Source organism: Alosa pseudoharengus, unplaced genomic scaffold (genome assembly GCF_046254945.1).
Source record: "Alosa pseudoharengus isolate Yale_2024_CS ecotype anadromous, Long Island Sound unplaced genomic scaffold, YU_APseudo_1.1 YU_APseudo_1.1_scf_20, whole genome shotgun sequence".
Lineage (NCBI taxonomy): Eukaryota > Metazoa > Chordata > Actinopteri > Clupeiformes > Clupeidae > Alosa > Alosa pseudoharengus.
Window position 1 is genome coordinate 11962600 of NW_027468664.1, and position 15981 is coordinate 11978580.

The window sequence follows — 15981 nt, forward strand, 5'->3', positions numbered from 1 at the left end:
TCCTCTGTCAGAGGCCTCAAGTAGTACGTGTTGGCAACAATACCTCAAGCAGCATCACACTGAGCACAGGGGCCCCCCAAGGCTGCGTGCTCAGTCCGCTGCTCTTCACCCTGCTGACGCATGACTGCACTGCAACCTACAGCAACAATCACATAGTGAAATTTGCTGACGACACAACTCTGGTGGGTCTCATCACCAAGGGCGACGAGACTCAATACAGGTTGGAGGTCGACCATCTGACCACGTGGTGCAGGGACAACAACCTCCTGCTGAACGTCAGCAAGACCAAAGAGATTGTTGTTGACTTCCGGAGAGGTCACACCCAACACCTGCCACTGACCATCGACGGTGCTGTGGTGGAGAGAGCGAGCAGCACCAAATTCCTGGGGGTGCACATCAGTGAAGACCTCTCCTGGACCACCAACACAGCATCACTGGCGAAGAGAGCTCAGCGCCGCCTGTACTTCCTGCGGAAACTCAGGCGAGCAAGTGCTCCACCAGCCATCATGACCACATTCTACCGAGGCACCATTGAGAGCATCCTCTCCAGCTGTATCGCTGTGTGGGGCGGAAGCTGCACTGAATACAACAGGAAAGCCCTGCAGCGCATAGTGAACACAGCTGGAAGGATTATTGGTGCTTCACTCCCCTCCCTGAAGGACATTTACACCACCCACCTCACCCGCAAGGCGACCAAAATTGTGAGTGATGCAAGTCACCCCGCTCACAATCTGTTTGATCTACTGCCCTCTGGGAAGAGGTACAGAAGCCTGCGCTCCCGCACTACCAGACTCACCAACAGCTTCATACACCAAGCTGTTAGGATGCTGAACTCTCTCCCTCCTCTCCCCCCTCCACCCTCAGCTACATAACATCCTGGACATTGGACCCACAAATGGCCGCCTGCACCACTCCACTTGCACACTTGTACACTTTGCAACTTGTTGTTGTTGTCCTGGAAACACAACACTTCTGCTGCTCTTACATAACTTGCACCACTATGCCACTTTATTTCTTACTTAGGTCAAACAGAACTACCTCAGCCTCTTATTGGCCTGACTTTGCACTAGTATTTTATTTTATTGACTGTCTATGCACAATTTCAACCAAATTTTGCTGCTCTTATTTTTTCATTATATGTGCCCTCTTATTTACTTATTTACTTACTTTTTTGTTTACTTGAATGTTATGTTTGTCTGTGGACTTAAAATTGTTAAAATATGTCTTGTCTCCACCGTGGGATAGTGAGAAACGTAATTTCGATCTCTTTGTATGTCTGGAACATGTGAAGAAATTGACAATAAAGCTGACTTTGACTTTGACTTTGAAATGCTGGGAAGGGCTCCAGTGACCATGGAGGACTTATGGAGGTCTGAACCCACTATAGTGCCTCACATCTACACAAAAACTGAAAGACATCTGCAAATATTATAGAGCCGTGCTAGTGTGCATTAAGGTCAAGTATGTTACCTTGTTATTAGGAGCTATATGCAAAGTCTTGTAAAGAAAAGGTGTAGAAACATAAACTTGGCAAAATCTGTAGTTAAAAAGGTAACAAGAATCACATAGTTGCATTGCGTATCATTAGGTTTTTCTCTCGGAAAAGCGATACTGATCTATATCTGATATAGATCTCTGAATCATTACATCTTTTCTCAAGCAGCATGTGTAAATGACTCACTAAGCGTGTGTGGCCTGTGTTTAAACAAGAGGTCAAAGGGGGGACTTGGACATAAAGGAGATTATCAATAACCTTGAAATCTATAAAAGAGCCTTAGAATTTCAATAAATGTGAAATGTGGAACAGAAACGGCTGAAACGCAGTTCACAGATTAGTGTTACTGGCACTGGTGTTTGGGTTTAAGGAAGTAACTCAACCCCGGTAGTGATCTACAACCTTATCTTAAACAACCAGTGAAGCTTTGACATTTACTTTTATTTGTGATTCTAATATCACTTTTATTTCACTGCCATTAAAGTACTACATAGTGGTCAAGGGCAGGTATAGAAAAAAAAATATGATCCTTCCTAACTCATTGAAGCCTACATTATGAAAATAACCAGTCACTTGAATGATCAATACCCTCAAAAATGATCTCTTCGCTGAGACGGATGTTGTATACACGCATCAAGGCAAAATACGTTCTCAAAAAAAAAAAAACTCTTAAGAATCATATCTCACCAAACCTCATCTTCCCTGTGGTCTCCTATCTAATGTAATTTATGTGTGGTGAGCCACAGCTACGTGATTGATCTCTTAAAGAGACAGCACACTTGAAATTCATCTGAACGCAGCACAAAATGGAAGCACCAAGGCCTATACTTAGAGGGAAATCTATGCAAAACAGATTCTGAAACAGAATATTGCTGAACAGAAAGTTGATTAGGGGTCACACAGAAAAGGCTTTCAGTGTTTTGCACCCCACACGGCAAAGTACTATAACAGAGCATTATCTGATTACATACAGCCAAGCAAAGCTGAATGCTATCAAATCACCATCTTTCAGAAATCCCCTACTCAAAAATCTTAAATCACAAGTTGTCTTTCTGTCCACAGTTTACACTAAAAAAACTTTTCAACGAATTTAGTACCCATTTAGTGGGTACTCAATTCGCCTAAAAAGAGTCATGCACCTACTCATGACAACAACGTACAGTGCAAATGGCTGACTTTTATATCCAAAACATGTATGCTTTTTTTGTTTGTTTGTCCTCTTTCATTGTGGGGGCGACCTGGAGGGACAGGTTCCTTACGCGGGTCCGTCAGGGCCCACTCCGTGGAGAGGGGTCTGGGTATTGGGGCTGAACACGCAGCAGCCTGGACCCTTTTTGAACGGAGTGGGTGTAGTTGGACTTGCGTGAGTTGTTGCGGGCCTGGTCCCTTAATTAGCCCTTTCCCACATTTTTTTTGTTTGTTTACTTGTTTGTCTTTTGTGTTGATGTTTTTTCTCCTAATAAAAAAAAAAACAGATGCATTACAACAGATGCAGATTCCAGGCGTGCAGTGGCAATGTCAGAGACTCCATATGCGAGTGTGGCATCAAAATGAATTTGAAGCCATTATTTTAAGCTAAAACAACTATATTGTAAACTATAAAGTAAACACCATAGCTGACTGTGTTTACACAATATATCATTGATGGCAACCAGCGTTTATGCGTTACTAGACATAGCAAATAGATCAAAGCCATTCAAGTGATTAAATTAACTAACAGAGGCAAACAATAGCACATTTCGGTTTTAAACAAAACGCCCAATGATATCGATTTCCCCAATCTACTCTTGTGTGGCTGACCAGCACGAATCGCCACCCCACGCATCATTAGGTTTTATGACCGCTCTCTAAAAGGGGATACTGCTAATGTAATCTGTGAAAGGCCCTGTGAATCCATGCACTTCTTTACTCAAACACCGTGTGTAATTGGCTGAGCGCATGTGGGCAGTGGAGTGAGGAGATCGATGAGTTCTGCCGCACTGATTATTGGACTTTTTCTTTTCATTCTCACGTTGGCAGTGAACGCAGCAAGCAGGAGACTGGGGGGACCATCTTCTGGACCACTTCCAAAGGAGAGGAGAGGAGGTTGGCCTGTGTGTGTGTGTGTGTGTGTGTGTGTGTGTGTTCTCAGGAAGATACGAACACATCACTAGTGATGGTGACTAGAGAAGCATGGACGCAGAAAGAGGGAAAAGATCCAAATTGACATGCCCTAGTTAAGAACACAGGCAATGAAAACACAGTTATGCATCTGAAATAATAATAACACAGTTTAGACACAACTGTTTATACAAGTTTGTGCCACATTAACATGCCATGAATCTACCTAGTAGTGGCAACTAATGGTAACAGCAGCATCTATTACAACAGTATATGGCTGCCACAGTCAAGTTATTTCTAGTCCACATCCGTCTAATTGGAGACCACCAAGCAGACTGTGATGCTTGGGCCTTCCACACTAAAGGGCCTCCGCCGTAAGCCTCTTAATCCTGCCTCACTGAGTGCACAACGGCGAGCGCAAAACAAATGCAGATCCGCTGGCTTTCAGACAGTCCCTGATGGAGGCACGCAGGAGGCTGAGCCATCTTAGAGGAGGAGACGATCCCCGGAGCAGTCACAGAGAGCGAATAAAACAGGGCCAGACAATGAGACGGGGGGGGGGGGGGGGGCTGGAGAGATAGCCAAAGTAAAGGAAGACAGAGATGGTTATAAAGGGAGGGAGAGAAGAAAAGACAGGAAAGAAAGAAAGAGAGATGGTGGTAGCCTCGGTAAGAAAGAAAATTCCAAACATTTCGAAAACCGAAGGACTCCACTCCTGCAACATTGGATTAGTCAGTGATGCCAAGTTGAAGGGGTCCCCAACGGATATCAAGGAATTAGAAGAGGGGCAGAGAGAGAGAGAGAAAGAAAGCAAGAAAGAAAAAGAGAGAGAGAGAGAGGGAAAGATCATCAAGAACAAAGGTTCACTGTAGTCACCACAGTACCTCAAATCTGTATGTGCACTGCCACTGTGTCTACTGGCCCTGACAAAGACATAGGCCTACTCACTCACTTCTACGGCTCAATCAATTTGAACAATGTTTTTATCATCATCCATGACTCACTCAGGACTATATACACCATCAAGCAGATCACATCGGGGCTCTCTGACCGCTGTCGCCCCTTATCAAGTTCAAGGAGATTTTTCTTTCCATTCCCTTTTAAATCGATAGCCTCACATTCACGGAGGAGAACCTCCATCCTACTGGGGTGGAGAAAAAGCAGCGGCGGCGGCAGAAAGCGTTTGTTTTTTTCCCCTTCCCTCAAGCCCCGCTTGATCCGACCCTTCCCACGCGTCAATTTCGCTCCGCGGGCTGCTGAGAGCAGCGCAATCTGGCGAGGGCCGATCTGTTTAAATTAGGTGCTGGAGCAGAGTTTTCTCCTTTCCCACCACACCTACAGACTCAGAGGACAGAGCGGCTGAACTGGGATGGGGGGATTGGGGGGGGGGGGTGCCGTGACCAAATGTACTTTTTACAATTCAGCCAATGGGAATCTCTTATATGTAGTGTAGCACAGTACACTGATTGTAAATAGAAACAATTTGTTATTTAGTACACTTTTTTGTGTGTGTGTGTGTGTGTTAAAAGTGTTTGTGTTAAAAGAATAAAAAATGTATAACAAACAAGTGTTTATGTTTGCATTACATCAAATCAAGCCTCCGCAGCCTCACCACAAAGGAGGCGGAGAAGGATAAAAAAAAAATTGGGTAAGATCAGCAAAAACAAATTGCTCTTCTCTTCACAAAAACAAGAAGAACAGGAAGTGACACAAGGCCCCTGATTCCAGTTCATTCCAGAGGGGCTAGCCAACTACAGGAAGGCCAATGAATTAAACAGGAAGATCAAGGCCATGCTCGTGAAAGCTTGACTGTGTGAATATGAAATATTTAAGCTCTCAACCCCTCCATGTGCGCACACACACACACACACACACACACACACACACACACACACACACACACACACACACACACACACACACACACACACACACACACACACACACACACACACACACACACACACACACACACACACACACACACACACACACACACACACACACACACACACACACACACACACACACACACACACACACACACACACACACGATATAACATACGTCACAGGGAAAAGGTTGTGATGGAGGGGAGAACAAAGAAAAGCTGTCTGGGCAATAGACACGCCCTCCTACCCTTTCATTGGGTCATCAGCGCACGATGACAGCAAGCAAAGCAGGACACTGAGCATTGTTCTAGCAGATGGGTAAACAGTTTAACGATGCAGACACACACACACACACACGTGCGGGCGCACACGGTGTGCAGGGGGCCGAGGTGGGTGGTGGGATGGATGGATGGAGGGAGGGATGGATGGATAGAAGGAGAGCACACAGGGGAGGGGGGAAAGAGGGGGGCTGCTGTAGGTTTCCAGACATCAATGTGCAGGGAAAGCAACTGTAGTGGATTGAAGCGAAAAGGGGCTGAAAGGCCATTGGGCAATCTACTTGATGCTGCATGCATGCGTACACACACACACACACACACACACACACACACACACACACACACACACACACACACACACACACACACACACACACACACACACACACACACACACACACACACACACACACACACACACACACACACACACACACACACACACACACACACACACACACACACACACACACACACACACACACACACACACACACACACACACACACACACACTAACTAGAGAGGATATTGTGAACTGATCACTTCAAGTAGAGTTAGGGCCTCCTTGTTTAAGCTTCAACATTTGTTGCCTGTTGAGGCATGGCTCTTTTCTTCACTAAAACTAAAATGATCATTAGTGCCTGTGTGTGAGTGTGTGTGTGTGTGTGTGTTAGCATATTAGAGTAGAGAGGAAATGAAAAGAGAAGGGAGACTTTGAAATATCTGGAGGGACACAAACAGAGAACAAAGAGAATAGAAACGATACAGCAACTTTTTGTGTAAAAAGACCCAAAAGACAGACACGGTGTGATAGTAGAGCTTCATTCATTTGATCGAATGCCCCCCCCCCCTACCCCCAACTCATTACCAGTGAGACATCAGAGAGGATAATTAATACTATATATGCTTCTGATTCTGAGGTCAGTCTAGCACGATGGCAGAGAACTCTTCCCTTGGCCAAGACTGGGAACAAAGTGTTCTATTATACAGTCTACCCTGTGACGGAAAAAAAAGACTTCAATTTACCTGCTAATAAGTGCAACAAGTGGGACATTTTGCATCAATTAATGGACACGAATATTAAATTAGTTTGTGAATAAAAATGAAACTTATCAATGCTCTGGTTTTTAGGTTGTATAAAATCAGGTGAGGCTACACTAAATGGTGAGATGAGGTGTGGTCTGCAAGGTCTGCTCTATACACCATTATATATAGTCAATAGATCATCATCATCATATATCATTTATATGCTTAACTGGACTTTGATTTAAGCAGTATGACATGCCATCACCACCAAGTGGCTGCACAAGACATGACAAAGTGCAGCCCACTCTGCAGCTAGGAGCCATTACACAATCAGGGGGCAGATTAGATTCCATCTCATCTCCAAGGAGTCATTTCAGACTTCCATCCGTCCGATTCCATTTCTTTCGCTCGGCAGAAAAAAAAGAAAGAAATCGACGGCTCAATCGGTGTAGTAGAGTGTGTCAGCGCAACATGTGGGAAAATGAACAGTCCGTCTCAACAGTCAGCGATGGAAAAGGGGAAACGCGACGTGTGACACCACGCCAGCAGAAATGTCAAGTGTGAGAAGTCGTGCTGTGGTGGGTAGGACCTGAATACGTGTTGAAAAACACAGAGCCATGACTTAAAAACTGTTGGTCATATTGTTTATTCAAGTTCAGGGACAACTGCTAAAAGTCAACTACATATATGCAATAATTAACTTTGCATCAGTCAGAGATTTCAAAACCAAAGACCATGATCGGGGAATGAATGATTGTCCTATACTGATGAAGACATTTCATCAGGCTCAGATAGCTCTTTCTTGGGTTCTAGTTCCCCACCTTGAGGGCAGTCAGGAGGTGCTGGCTGATTGGCTGCAGCCCCAGCCAGGACTCTGATGAATGCAGCCTATATATAGACCCCCCTCACATCAGTTAAAATGTAATTCTGCTTAATGCCAAGTCCCAAAAAAAGACTTTTTCTATTTTTATCTCCTCGAGTTGAGTGTTTTTTTTTTTTTTATAGGTACCTTTGTGCTATTTCTACATATTTTAGCAGTTGCTCTTACGTAATGCACTGGCACCGGGGCTGGGGAGAGGAGATGTTAAAATTGATCAAACCAGCATCTTGAAGCTCAGCCAAAAGCCAGTGACTCATAAAAGACACCTGACAATTTTACAGGACGTGCAGCTTTGTACTCAGTCTTTCCTATAAGTCACCTACAGCAGTGCACAAAGACACAGCACTGTGAGTCAATGACCTGAACTAAAGCAAGAACTAGGGAAGAGTGTAGAGACTCTGAAGGCTGAATGTGCATCCTCTATCTTTACATCCATTAGTGGACTTCATAAACAAGTGTCCACAGTTGAGCTATTCTACTACTGGTCTGGCCCACAACATGGGCACACAGTGCGGGGGCGTAGGTGGCAATGGTCAGAAGCCAGACCCGGTCAGCCGTATACCAAGTGAGTGTCCGGTCCAGTAAGCCTTAATTATAGTGATGGGCAAATGAAGCTTTGGTGAACCACTAAACCACAGCAGTGTGAAGCTAGCAACACTAATGAAAAAATCCAATATGGCTGCCACATGTAGATTTTTCAACATAAAAGTCCTTACCCAAACCAGTATATGTAACCAAAAATATTGGTTTGCTAAGGACTTTTATGTTGAAAAATGTATGTGTGGCGGCCATCTTTTTGCTTTTAAGCTATGTTGCACACTCCTGTGGTTCAGTGGTTCACCAAAGCTTTATTTGCCCATCACTACTTAATTACCCCTTTAAAGTGCCCTCTGGCTGAGATTGCTCAGAGCTAGGGCAGAAAGGGAGTCAAAGACCAAGAGGAAAATGTCAAGAGTGAGAGAAGTGGTTAGTCTGGACACCATTCTGTGTTGCTCAATGATGGCAAACGGCAACATTGAATTCGAAGTGAAACATACTTTTTTGATGGCAACATGGATTCAAAATGATGTTTTTTTGACACCCAAATGTCTAGTCTTTATGACTGCTTCAGAGGACATCTGGTGATACTGTACATTTCACAACAGTCCCACAGCCAAGCCTCATGTGATCATGAAATCACCACTGAGCACAGCAACCCAAGTGATCCAACAAAGAACAAGCATGGGCCACTGGGTACCACCACTGGGTATAGTGGCACTCTAACAAAGAACAAGGATGCACCCCCCTCAGTGACAATGTGCTTTATTGTGATCATTAGCAGGGTATAATTAAAGGAACACACCACCCAATGTCAGTAGTAATATATGTTCTTACCTTAACTTTCACGAGTTGAGTCATACCTCTCCCGTGTCCTTACGTGCACTCAAACGCTCTGGTGCGCGGCTGGACTGTGTTAGCATGTTGCTATGCTAGCGGGCTTTGACGGCAACTAAGCGTAGAAGTAATCAAAAACATCCACGTTTTACCGACTTAAATACAGTTGCACGAGTAGTTGATAGAAATGCTACGGCCACGCAACGTGAAACGTGGCGATTTTCCAAGCGAATAAACCGGAGAACTACAATGTGTGGCGCAATAGCACTTGGGAGTACTTCGACCTAGCGTAGTAGTATTGTTAACACCTAATTGTAGATCCTATCCACCACAGAGTTTAGAATCCATGCTGGATCGACCCTCAGCCTCTCCCTCCCCTCTGAGCGAGAGAGAGGCACACACACTAGAGATGCGCTGATGGGCTATTATTTCAACCATAACTGCATAGCAAAACTTATCATCCATCAGCCATCCATCAACACCAAAGTTTTTTGACCAATTTTCGAAACGGCACCCGCCCACCATCCGCTGGTTGTTTTAATGTAGGCTATATGGGTGATGCAGCGCTGCTGACGTGAGGCTAGAAAGCCCTTGCCTGTTCTAGGAAGACTGATCCAAGGCAGCAAATATATTAAAAGGCTAAAGTCGTACATTGGCTATGTTGTAGCCTATCCCCAGAATAGCAGCAGCAAACTCAGTCTCTGTCTCGCAAAACAGTCTTTAAATAAAACACACATCGGCCTGTTGCCTTTTCTGCCAGCTTGTGACAATATATCGTCCAAAATGCTTGATTGCATTGCATTCTCCACATTTTTAGCTACATTTTCATGTACCACATCAGCATTTTTGTTCAGTGAATCTTTTGTAAATTGCTTTACAATTACCGTCGGGCCTATAGGCCTATTGCCTGGCTTGCCTCAGCTTCGGTCACGTCCTTTTACAATTTTATCATTGTAATAAAAAACGCAATTTGCCACATCATTTCAACATGATCCTGGCCTACTAATTAATGCCTATTGTACTTTATTTTTTGCAAAAAGAAAGAAATCCTTGAGAAAATAACAAGTCATTCACATTATAGGCTACTTTACACACTGTTATGTCAGGGTGACTGAAAGCCTGTTCTGAAGACTCCCATTCATTTTGACTGCACGAGCGCGTCTTTTTCAGACAGACAGCGCAATTCATTTTAAAGCAATTTACAAAAGATTCACTGAACAAAAATGCTGATGTGGTACATGAAAATGTAGCTAAAAATGTGGAGAATGCAATGCAATCAAGCATTTTGGACGATATATTGTCACAAGCTGGCAGTATAGGCAACAGGCCGTTTTATTTGGAGACTGTTTTGCGAGACAGAGACTGAGTTTGCTGCTGATATTCTGGGGATAGGCTACAACATAGCCAATGTACGACTTTAGCCTTTTAATATATTTGCTGCATTGGATCAGTCTTCCTAGAACAGGCAAGGGCTTTCTAGCCTCACGTCAGCAGCGCTGCATCACCCATATAGCCTAGGCTACATTAAAACAACCAGCGGATGGTGGGCGGGTGCCGTTTCGAAGATTGGTCAAAAAACTTTGGTGTTGATGGATGGCTGATGGATGATAAGTTTTGCTATGCAGTTATGGTTGAAATAATAGCCCATCAGCGCATCTCTAGTGTGTGTGCCTCTCTCTCGCTCAGAGGGGAGGGAGAGGCTGAGGCTCGATCCAGCATGGATTCTAAACTCTGTGGTGGATAGGATCTACAATTAGGTGTTAACAATACTACTACGCTAGGTCGAAGTACTCCCAAGTGCTATTGCGCCACACATTGTAGTTCTCCGGTTTATTCGCTTGGAAAATCGCCACGTTTCATGTTGCGTGGCCGTAGCATTTCTATCAACTACTCGTGCAACTGTATTTAAGTCGGTAAAACGTGGATGTCGTTGATTACTTCTACGCTTAGTTGCCGTCAAAGCCCGCTAGCATAGCAACATGCTAACACAGTCCAGCCGCGCACCAGAGCGTTTGAGTGCACGTACGGACACGGGAGAGGTATGACTCAACTCGTGAAAGTTAAGGTAAGAACATATATTACTACTGACATTGGGTGGCGTGTTCCTTTAAGGTACCATGCAGTGAGTGTATGATTAAAGATTTAAGGACAGCATGCTTGTGATCTAGCTAGCAGACCTGATTCTACTGGGGTACAGGGATGGTTTAACAATAACCCATCTGCACCAGGCTAATCACTCAGGCAGTCAAGGAGTGTGTGTGTGTGTGTGTGTGAGTGAGTGAGTGGGCGGGTGGGTGAGTGAGAGAGACGTTGGAGTAGATATGAGGAGTAGATATGAGCTCAACTTCAGGGACTTCTGAGTCCCATTTCCCAGTTTTGGGGAAACTTAATTCTGGAGGGATAATGTGAACACTGCCCGCCACAGGGCGCCGTCAGGTCTGGATGGCAGGGGAGCGCTGCTTGCCACAGCACCACCAGGAGGACACCACAGCGGGAGGGATGGCCCACCCATCCATCTGTCCACCCGAAAAAGAAAGCCCGATCTCTCCCCACAACCCTATGCCCAAGGCTGACAACAACAACAACACACCGCAAACGTGCACGCAAAGCTGCATTCTGCTTTTTTGCAAAAGTGTCATATAGTCAGTAATAGCAGTGTTTCCCATACATTGGCTTATTTGTGGCGGCCCACCACAATATCAACATTGACCACCACACAATGATTTTCCAGGTTGTACTAAATTGTGCTTAAATCTGGTTAGTATCATAACCACGCTGTGCTAATTTGTTAAAAACTGTTGCAAAGTTAATTCTGCAAACCAACCACCACAAATGGAATTCAATTCTTTGGGAAACACTGAATAGCATGTGTAATGGTTCACAAGGGGAGTGGTCTGTAAGATTGTGTATTCTAACCAACATTGTACTTAAAGCAACACCAAAGAGTTTTTTGTACCCTAAAATAATGTTTCCAAAACCGTTTCAGTGGTTCATCAACTCGTAACAGGGTGATCGGCACTTCTGCATTCGCTTCGCGACCCTCTATCGGCTATAACCGCACTATGCAAGTTTGCCAGATCGGGTAGCGGACCTGTAGTTCGATAAAATGAGACATAAGAAACTACAAATTTGACTTGCTTCTCACATCATACTTTCAGAAAATCATGCAACATACTCTATCTTGTCTGTGGACATCATTATTTCCAAAGCTGGTGCTGGATAAACAAATAGCATGCATGCGACAGAGGAAAAGTGCTTTGGTGTTGCTTTAAAAGGAAAAAGCCTCAAAGGCATTTCCTTCTCCATGCTACGCATAGGACAGCATGTTGTGTTTTAGCCAAGACATGGCGATTACCCAGACAGAGGGCCCCGCAAGCAAAAGGGCTCCTAAATGACTTTCTCCCTGAGTCACTGGACTGGGTAATTGATATGCACAGACAGAGCTCCTGACTTAACGTGGGCTCCTCTACAGACACTGCAGTGCTGTCCACAGGGGGATGTCAAGGGCACCGGCAGATGGCCTTCCGCAAAGGCAGACAGTGGCCCATTGCATGACCCAGAACTCAGACCCAACGCGGCCACAGATGTGGGGTCAGAAAGGCAGGGTCAGATGAGATGGTCGCAGAGATGAAGATTCTCGCGTGAAGTCGAAGCTCCACTTAGGCTCTGCTTACAGTGAGGTGCCTCAGTTTGCCATTTTCAAAACATAACGACTGTGCAGATCGTTGGTGGATTGGTGGTTTAGTTTAGAGGTATGTGCAATATCCAAGTGTTGCACTCAACATGGAACGTAAACATATATTGTATATAATCCTAAATATAACAATCATGCAGCGTAATGTCTACATGGGGATCAGTGTACTCCAGAGATGCCTCACGTTCTCTGCAGTTTGTATGAAAACCCAAGACTTAATCTATCCATTTGCCTGCTTGATCGTTTTCCCACAGGGAAACAAGACCAAGTTCACCAACCAGCCTCCAGCCATTTGCATTCAAATCACTGACCAACAAGCACACCCCTGATCACCAGGGAATGGGGCTACATGTGACATTTCGCATCTGTATGCTTCCCTTGTTCCATGCACAGCATGGAGCAAATCAAATCTGGGCTTTTATCAAATCTGGCAAGCCAAGTAACCAAAGAAATGTATGCCTGTGTGTGTCTGCCAGGACTTTAGTGTTCATATCACATGCTTCCTTGGTTTTGGTTACGGAAGAAACACCTGATGTAGACTAGACAGTGCATCGTGCTGACACTCTGAATGTCCCATTGACAGGTCACTGTGCGTGTACCTGTTGTTTTGCAGAACAGATGTCTCTGAGCAGCTTTCGATTCCTGTGATTCAATTAATTTTTATTCATGAGCTTAGTGGCTTGGATGACCTATGTGGTGTTTCATGTGGAATGCCCTTCATGTGATAATACCCTTCATCAAATGAACAGGCACACCTGGTCAACAAAGCAAAATGCGATTACAATGACAAAGGTTCACTTCGATTGGGACTGCAGTTTTTGGCACCTATTCTGATCAGTTATAATACATGGTTATTTAGTCTTCAAGTAGACTACAAATATATGCTACATTCAAGATGTATTCATACTGGTATTAAATGCAAAATTCAAATGTCTCCTCACAGTCAGAGGAATCGCCCAACCTTCAACAAGGCTACCTACAATTGTAATCTAGTTTTCAGGCGGATATAAACTGATTTGTACCTGATGTTTGCAGAAGCTCTAAGTAGATAATAGGCTATCTGGTGCTTGTAAGTGGAGCATCTCAGCGTTGCAATGAAACAGCCTAGCTTGTGAGATTAGGCCATCTTGACCCGAGGGTGGCTTTCAGATCCTCATCGTGGCGAATACAATTCACACCATGTTCCTTCCTATCTTTACTTGTAGATTATTAACTAGATTAAATCAAAGACCTGCATCTATTCCTCAAAGACAAATCGAACATTACAAAACAGGTGTCAACCACCTAGATACCATAGAATGCACATCTAGGGAGTCGTGCTGGGGAAAATGACGTCAGTGTTGTTCCCTGTCAGCTTTGTCTACAGCAGTCTGCTAACGCTGATATTAGACTAGGCTACTTATGAACTGAATAATTCCTAATGTTCGGCTTTTACTTGAGCATGCTCACAACGTAACACTCCATCTGTTGCTACAACTTCAGGTGGAACAAAATAAATTAGAGACAGGACGATGATGAAAAGCGCATTAGCATATTAAGGCTAAAAACTCACCGAGGCCACTTATTTCTTGCCGAATGTTGAGGCGATTTCTTTCGTCTGCAATAGCTTTCAACATTTGCTGCAGAGACTGGTCCAGGTCACCGTTTTCCTCCTCCACTGTCCCGACTGTCTTACAATAACTCGGAACGGATGCCATCCCCTCTCTGATCGCATGACAGTTCAGCTACAGAGCAATCACCCGGGAGGGAGAAACACTCCACGACGAGATGTGGTGGATGGGGACAGGAGATCCCCTTTATAATAGCGAGAAATCCCTCGATATTTATTCCTCAGGATATTTCATGTAGACGTGTTCCTCTCTCTGTCACTGCAACACTACAGAAATGACAATAGTTTTCGGAGGAAGCAGTATCAAAACATAGACTAGGAGGACTCACTTCCGTCTGCCGTATAAGATCAGCTGGAATTGCGACGGGAACACCCCTCGCACTTCCTGTAACGGAGGACAACAGAACCACTTAAAGGGCAAGAGGCAACATATCAATTTGCACGTTTTAATTCTACCGATTTGGCTATATGGAGACGCCCGGCGAAATTAACTTATATGGTCCTGCACCTACTATCAAATTATCGATACATAATAAAGGTAATTCACTACCTTGTAGGCCTACGCCAGCGCGCGTGTTCCTTTGCCCACGATCACCTACGCGGTTAATGTGTCACTTCAGGATGACACCGAAGCACGAGGTGATGTTGTTTAGATCACGCGCCAAGACACTTCACAATCGCACGCGACTTTCTGTTGCAATATTTTAGAGATAGCATTTCGTTTTTCTGTTGACGTAGACACTGGATTTTGCGCATATTCCCTCAAAGAATTTACTTAAAAACCTAAGACTAGGTTGGTTAAACTATTGCTACACTCTATCCTAACAACAATTAATCCCACCCATTAGACTACATCTCAATGTCCAAAAATGTTTAGCCTGATGTGCAATTTATAGGGCTGCTATAAGCCTAGGTTTTGTCCTAAGACAAAATGTTAAAAGGTTAGATCATTATCCAAAATATTGAATACATTTTGATTAATTGTCTGGTTCATACTGAATATCTATTATTCTTACTACTATTATAATAGTAGTAAGTAGTATGCAATACTACATCGCATATATCTGTACATGTTGTTAATACATTGTTCATATTACATAGCCATATTTATTCTGCTCTTATAAGGTAAATGCTAATACACTGCACATATTTATATTTAATTTATATTACTCTAAACCACCTTCTGTAAATCAATTGTATATTACTGTCTACACTGCACTATAAACCTGTAAATATAAACCTGTCTATAGGCTACTTTGTATATCACATTGCACTTTTCTGCTTTTTTGCACTTCTGGTTAGGCGCAAACTGCATTTCGTTGTCTTTGTATTTGTACTCTGCACAATGACAATAAAGTTGAATCTAATCTAATGTAATATTTATGTATTAAGCTGTCTGTATGTGTGTGATTATTAATGACATAATAATGCACCTTACTTGCATTAATGCTTGTATGAAGCTCACATTTCTATACCATAATTCTAATGATTTCACCGTATTTAGATATGAGAAATGTAATACAACATTGGCACCTAATCTTATAGAATCTAATATTTAGGCATTTTCCCTTGTTCTACCCGTGACCAACCATTTAGTATGTCTACCTATATCAACATAAATGGGGGGGGGG

The 15981-nt window shown here is 43.8% G+C and overlaps 1 protein-coding gene across 2 annotated transcripts in view; it reads right to left on the reverse strand.

Annotated features, from left to right (window-relative positions):
* kiaa0930 overlaps nucleotides 1-14940 on the reverse strand; it is a 67239-nt gene extending 52299 nt beyond the window's left edge. The window contains exon 1 of one of the 2 annotated variants that reach the window (XM_076296580.1): nucleotides 14294-14940. In XM_076296580.1, the coding sequence (XP_076152695.1) occupies nucleotides 14294-14438 (145 nt within the window). In that variant the 5' untranslated portion in view covers nucleotides 14439-14940. The remainder of the gene's footprint in view (nucleotides 1-14293) is intronic. The other variant, XM_076296579.1, reaches the window with a different exon arrangement.
* Nucleotides 14941-15981: the final 1041 nt, after the last annotated feature.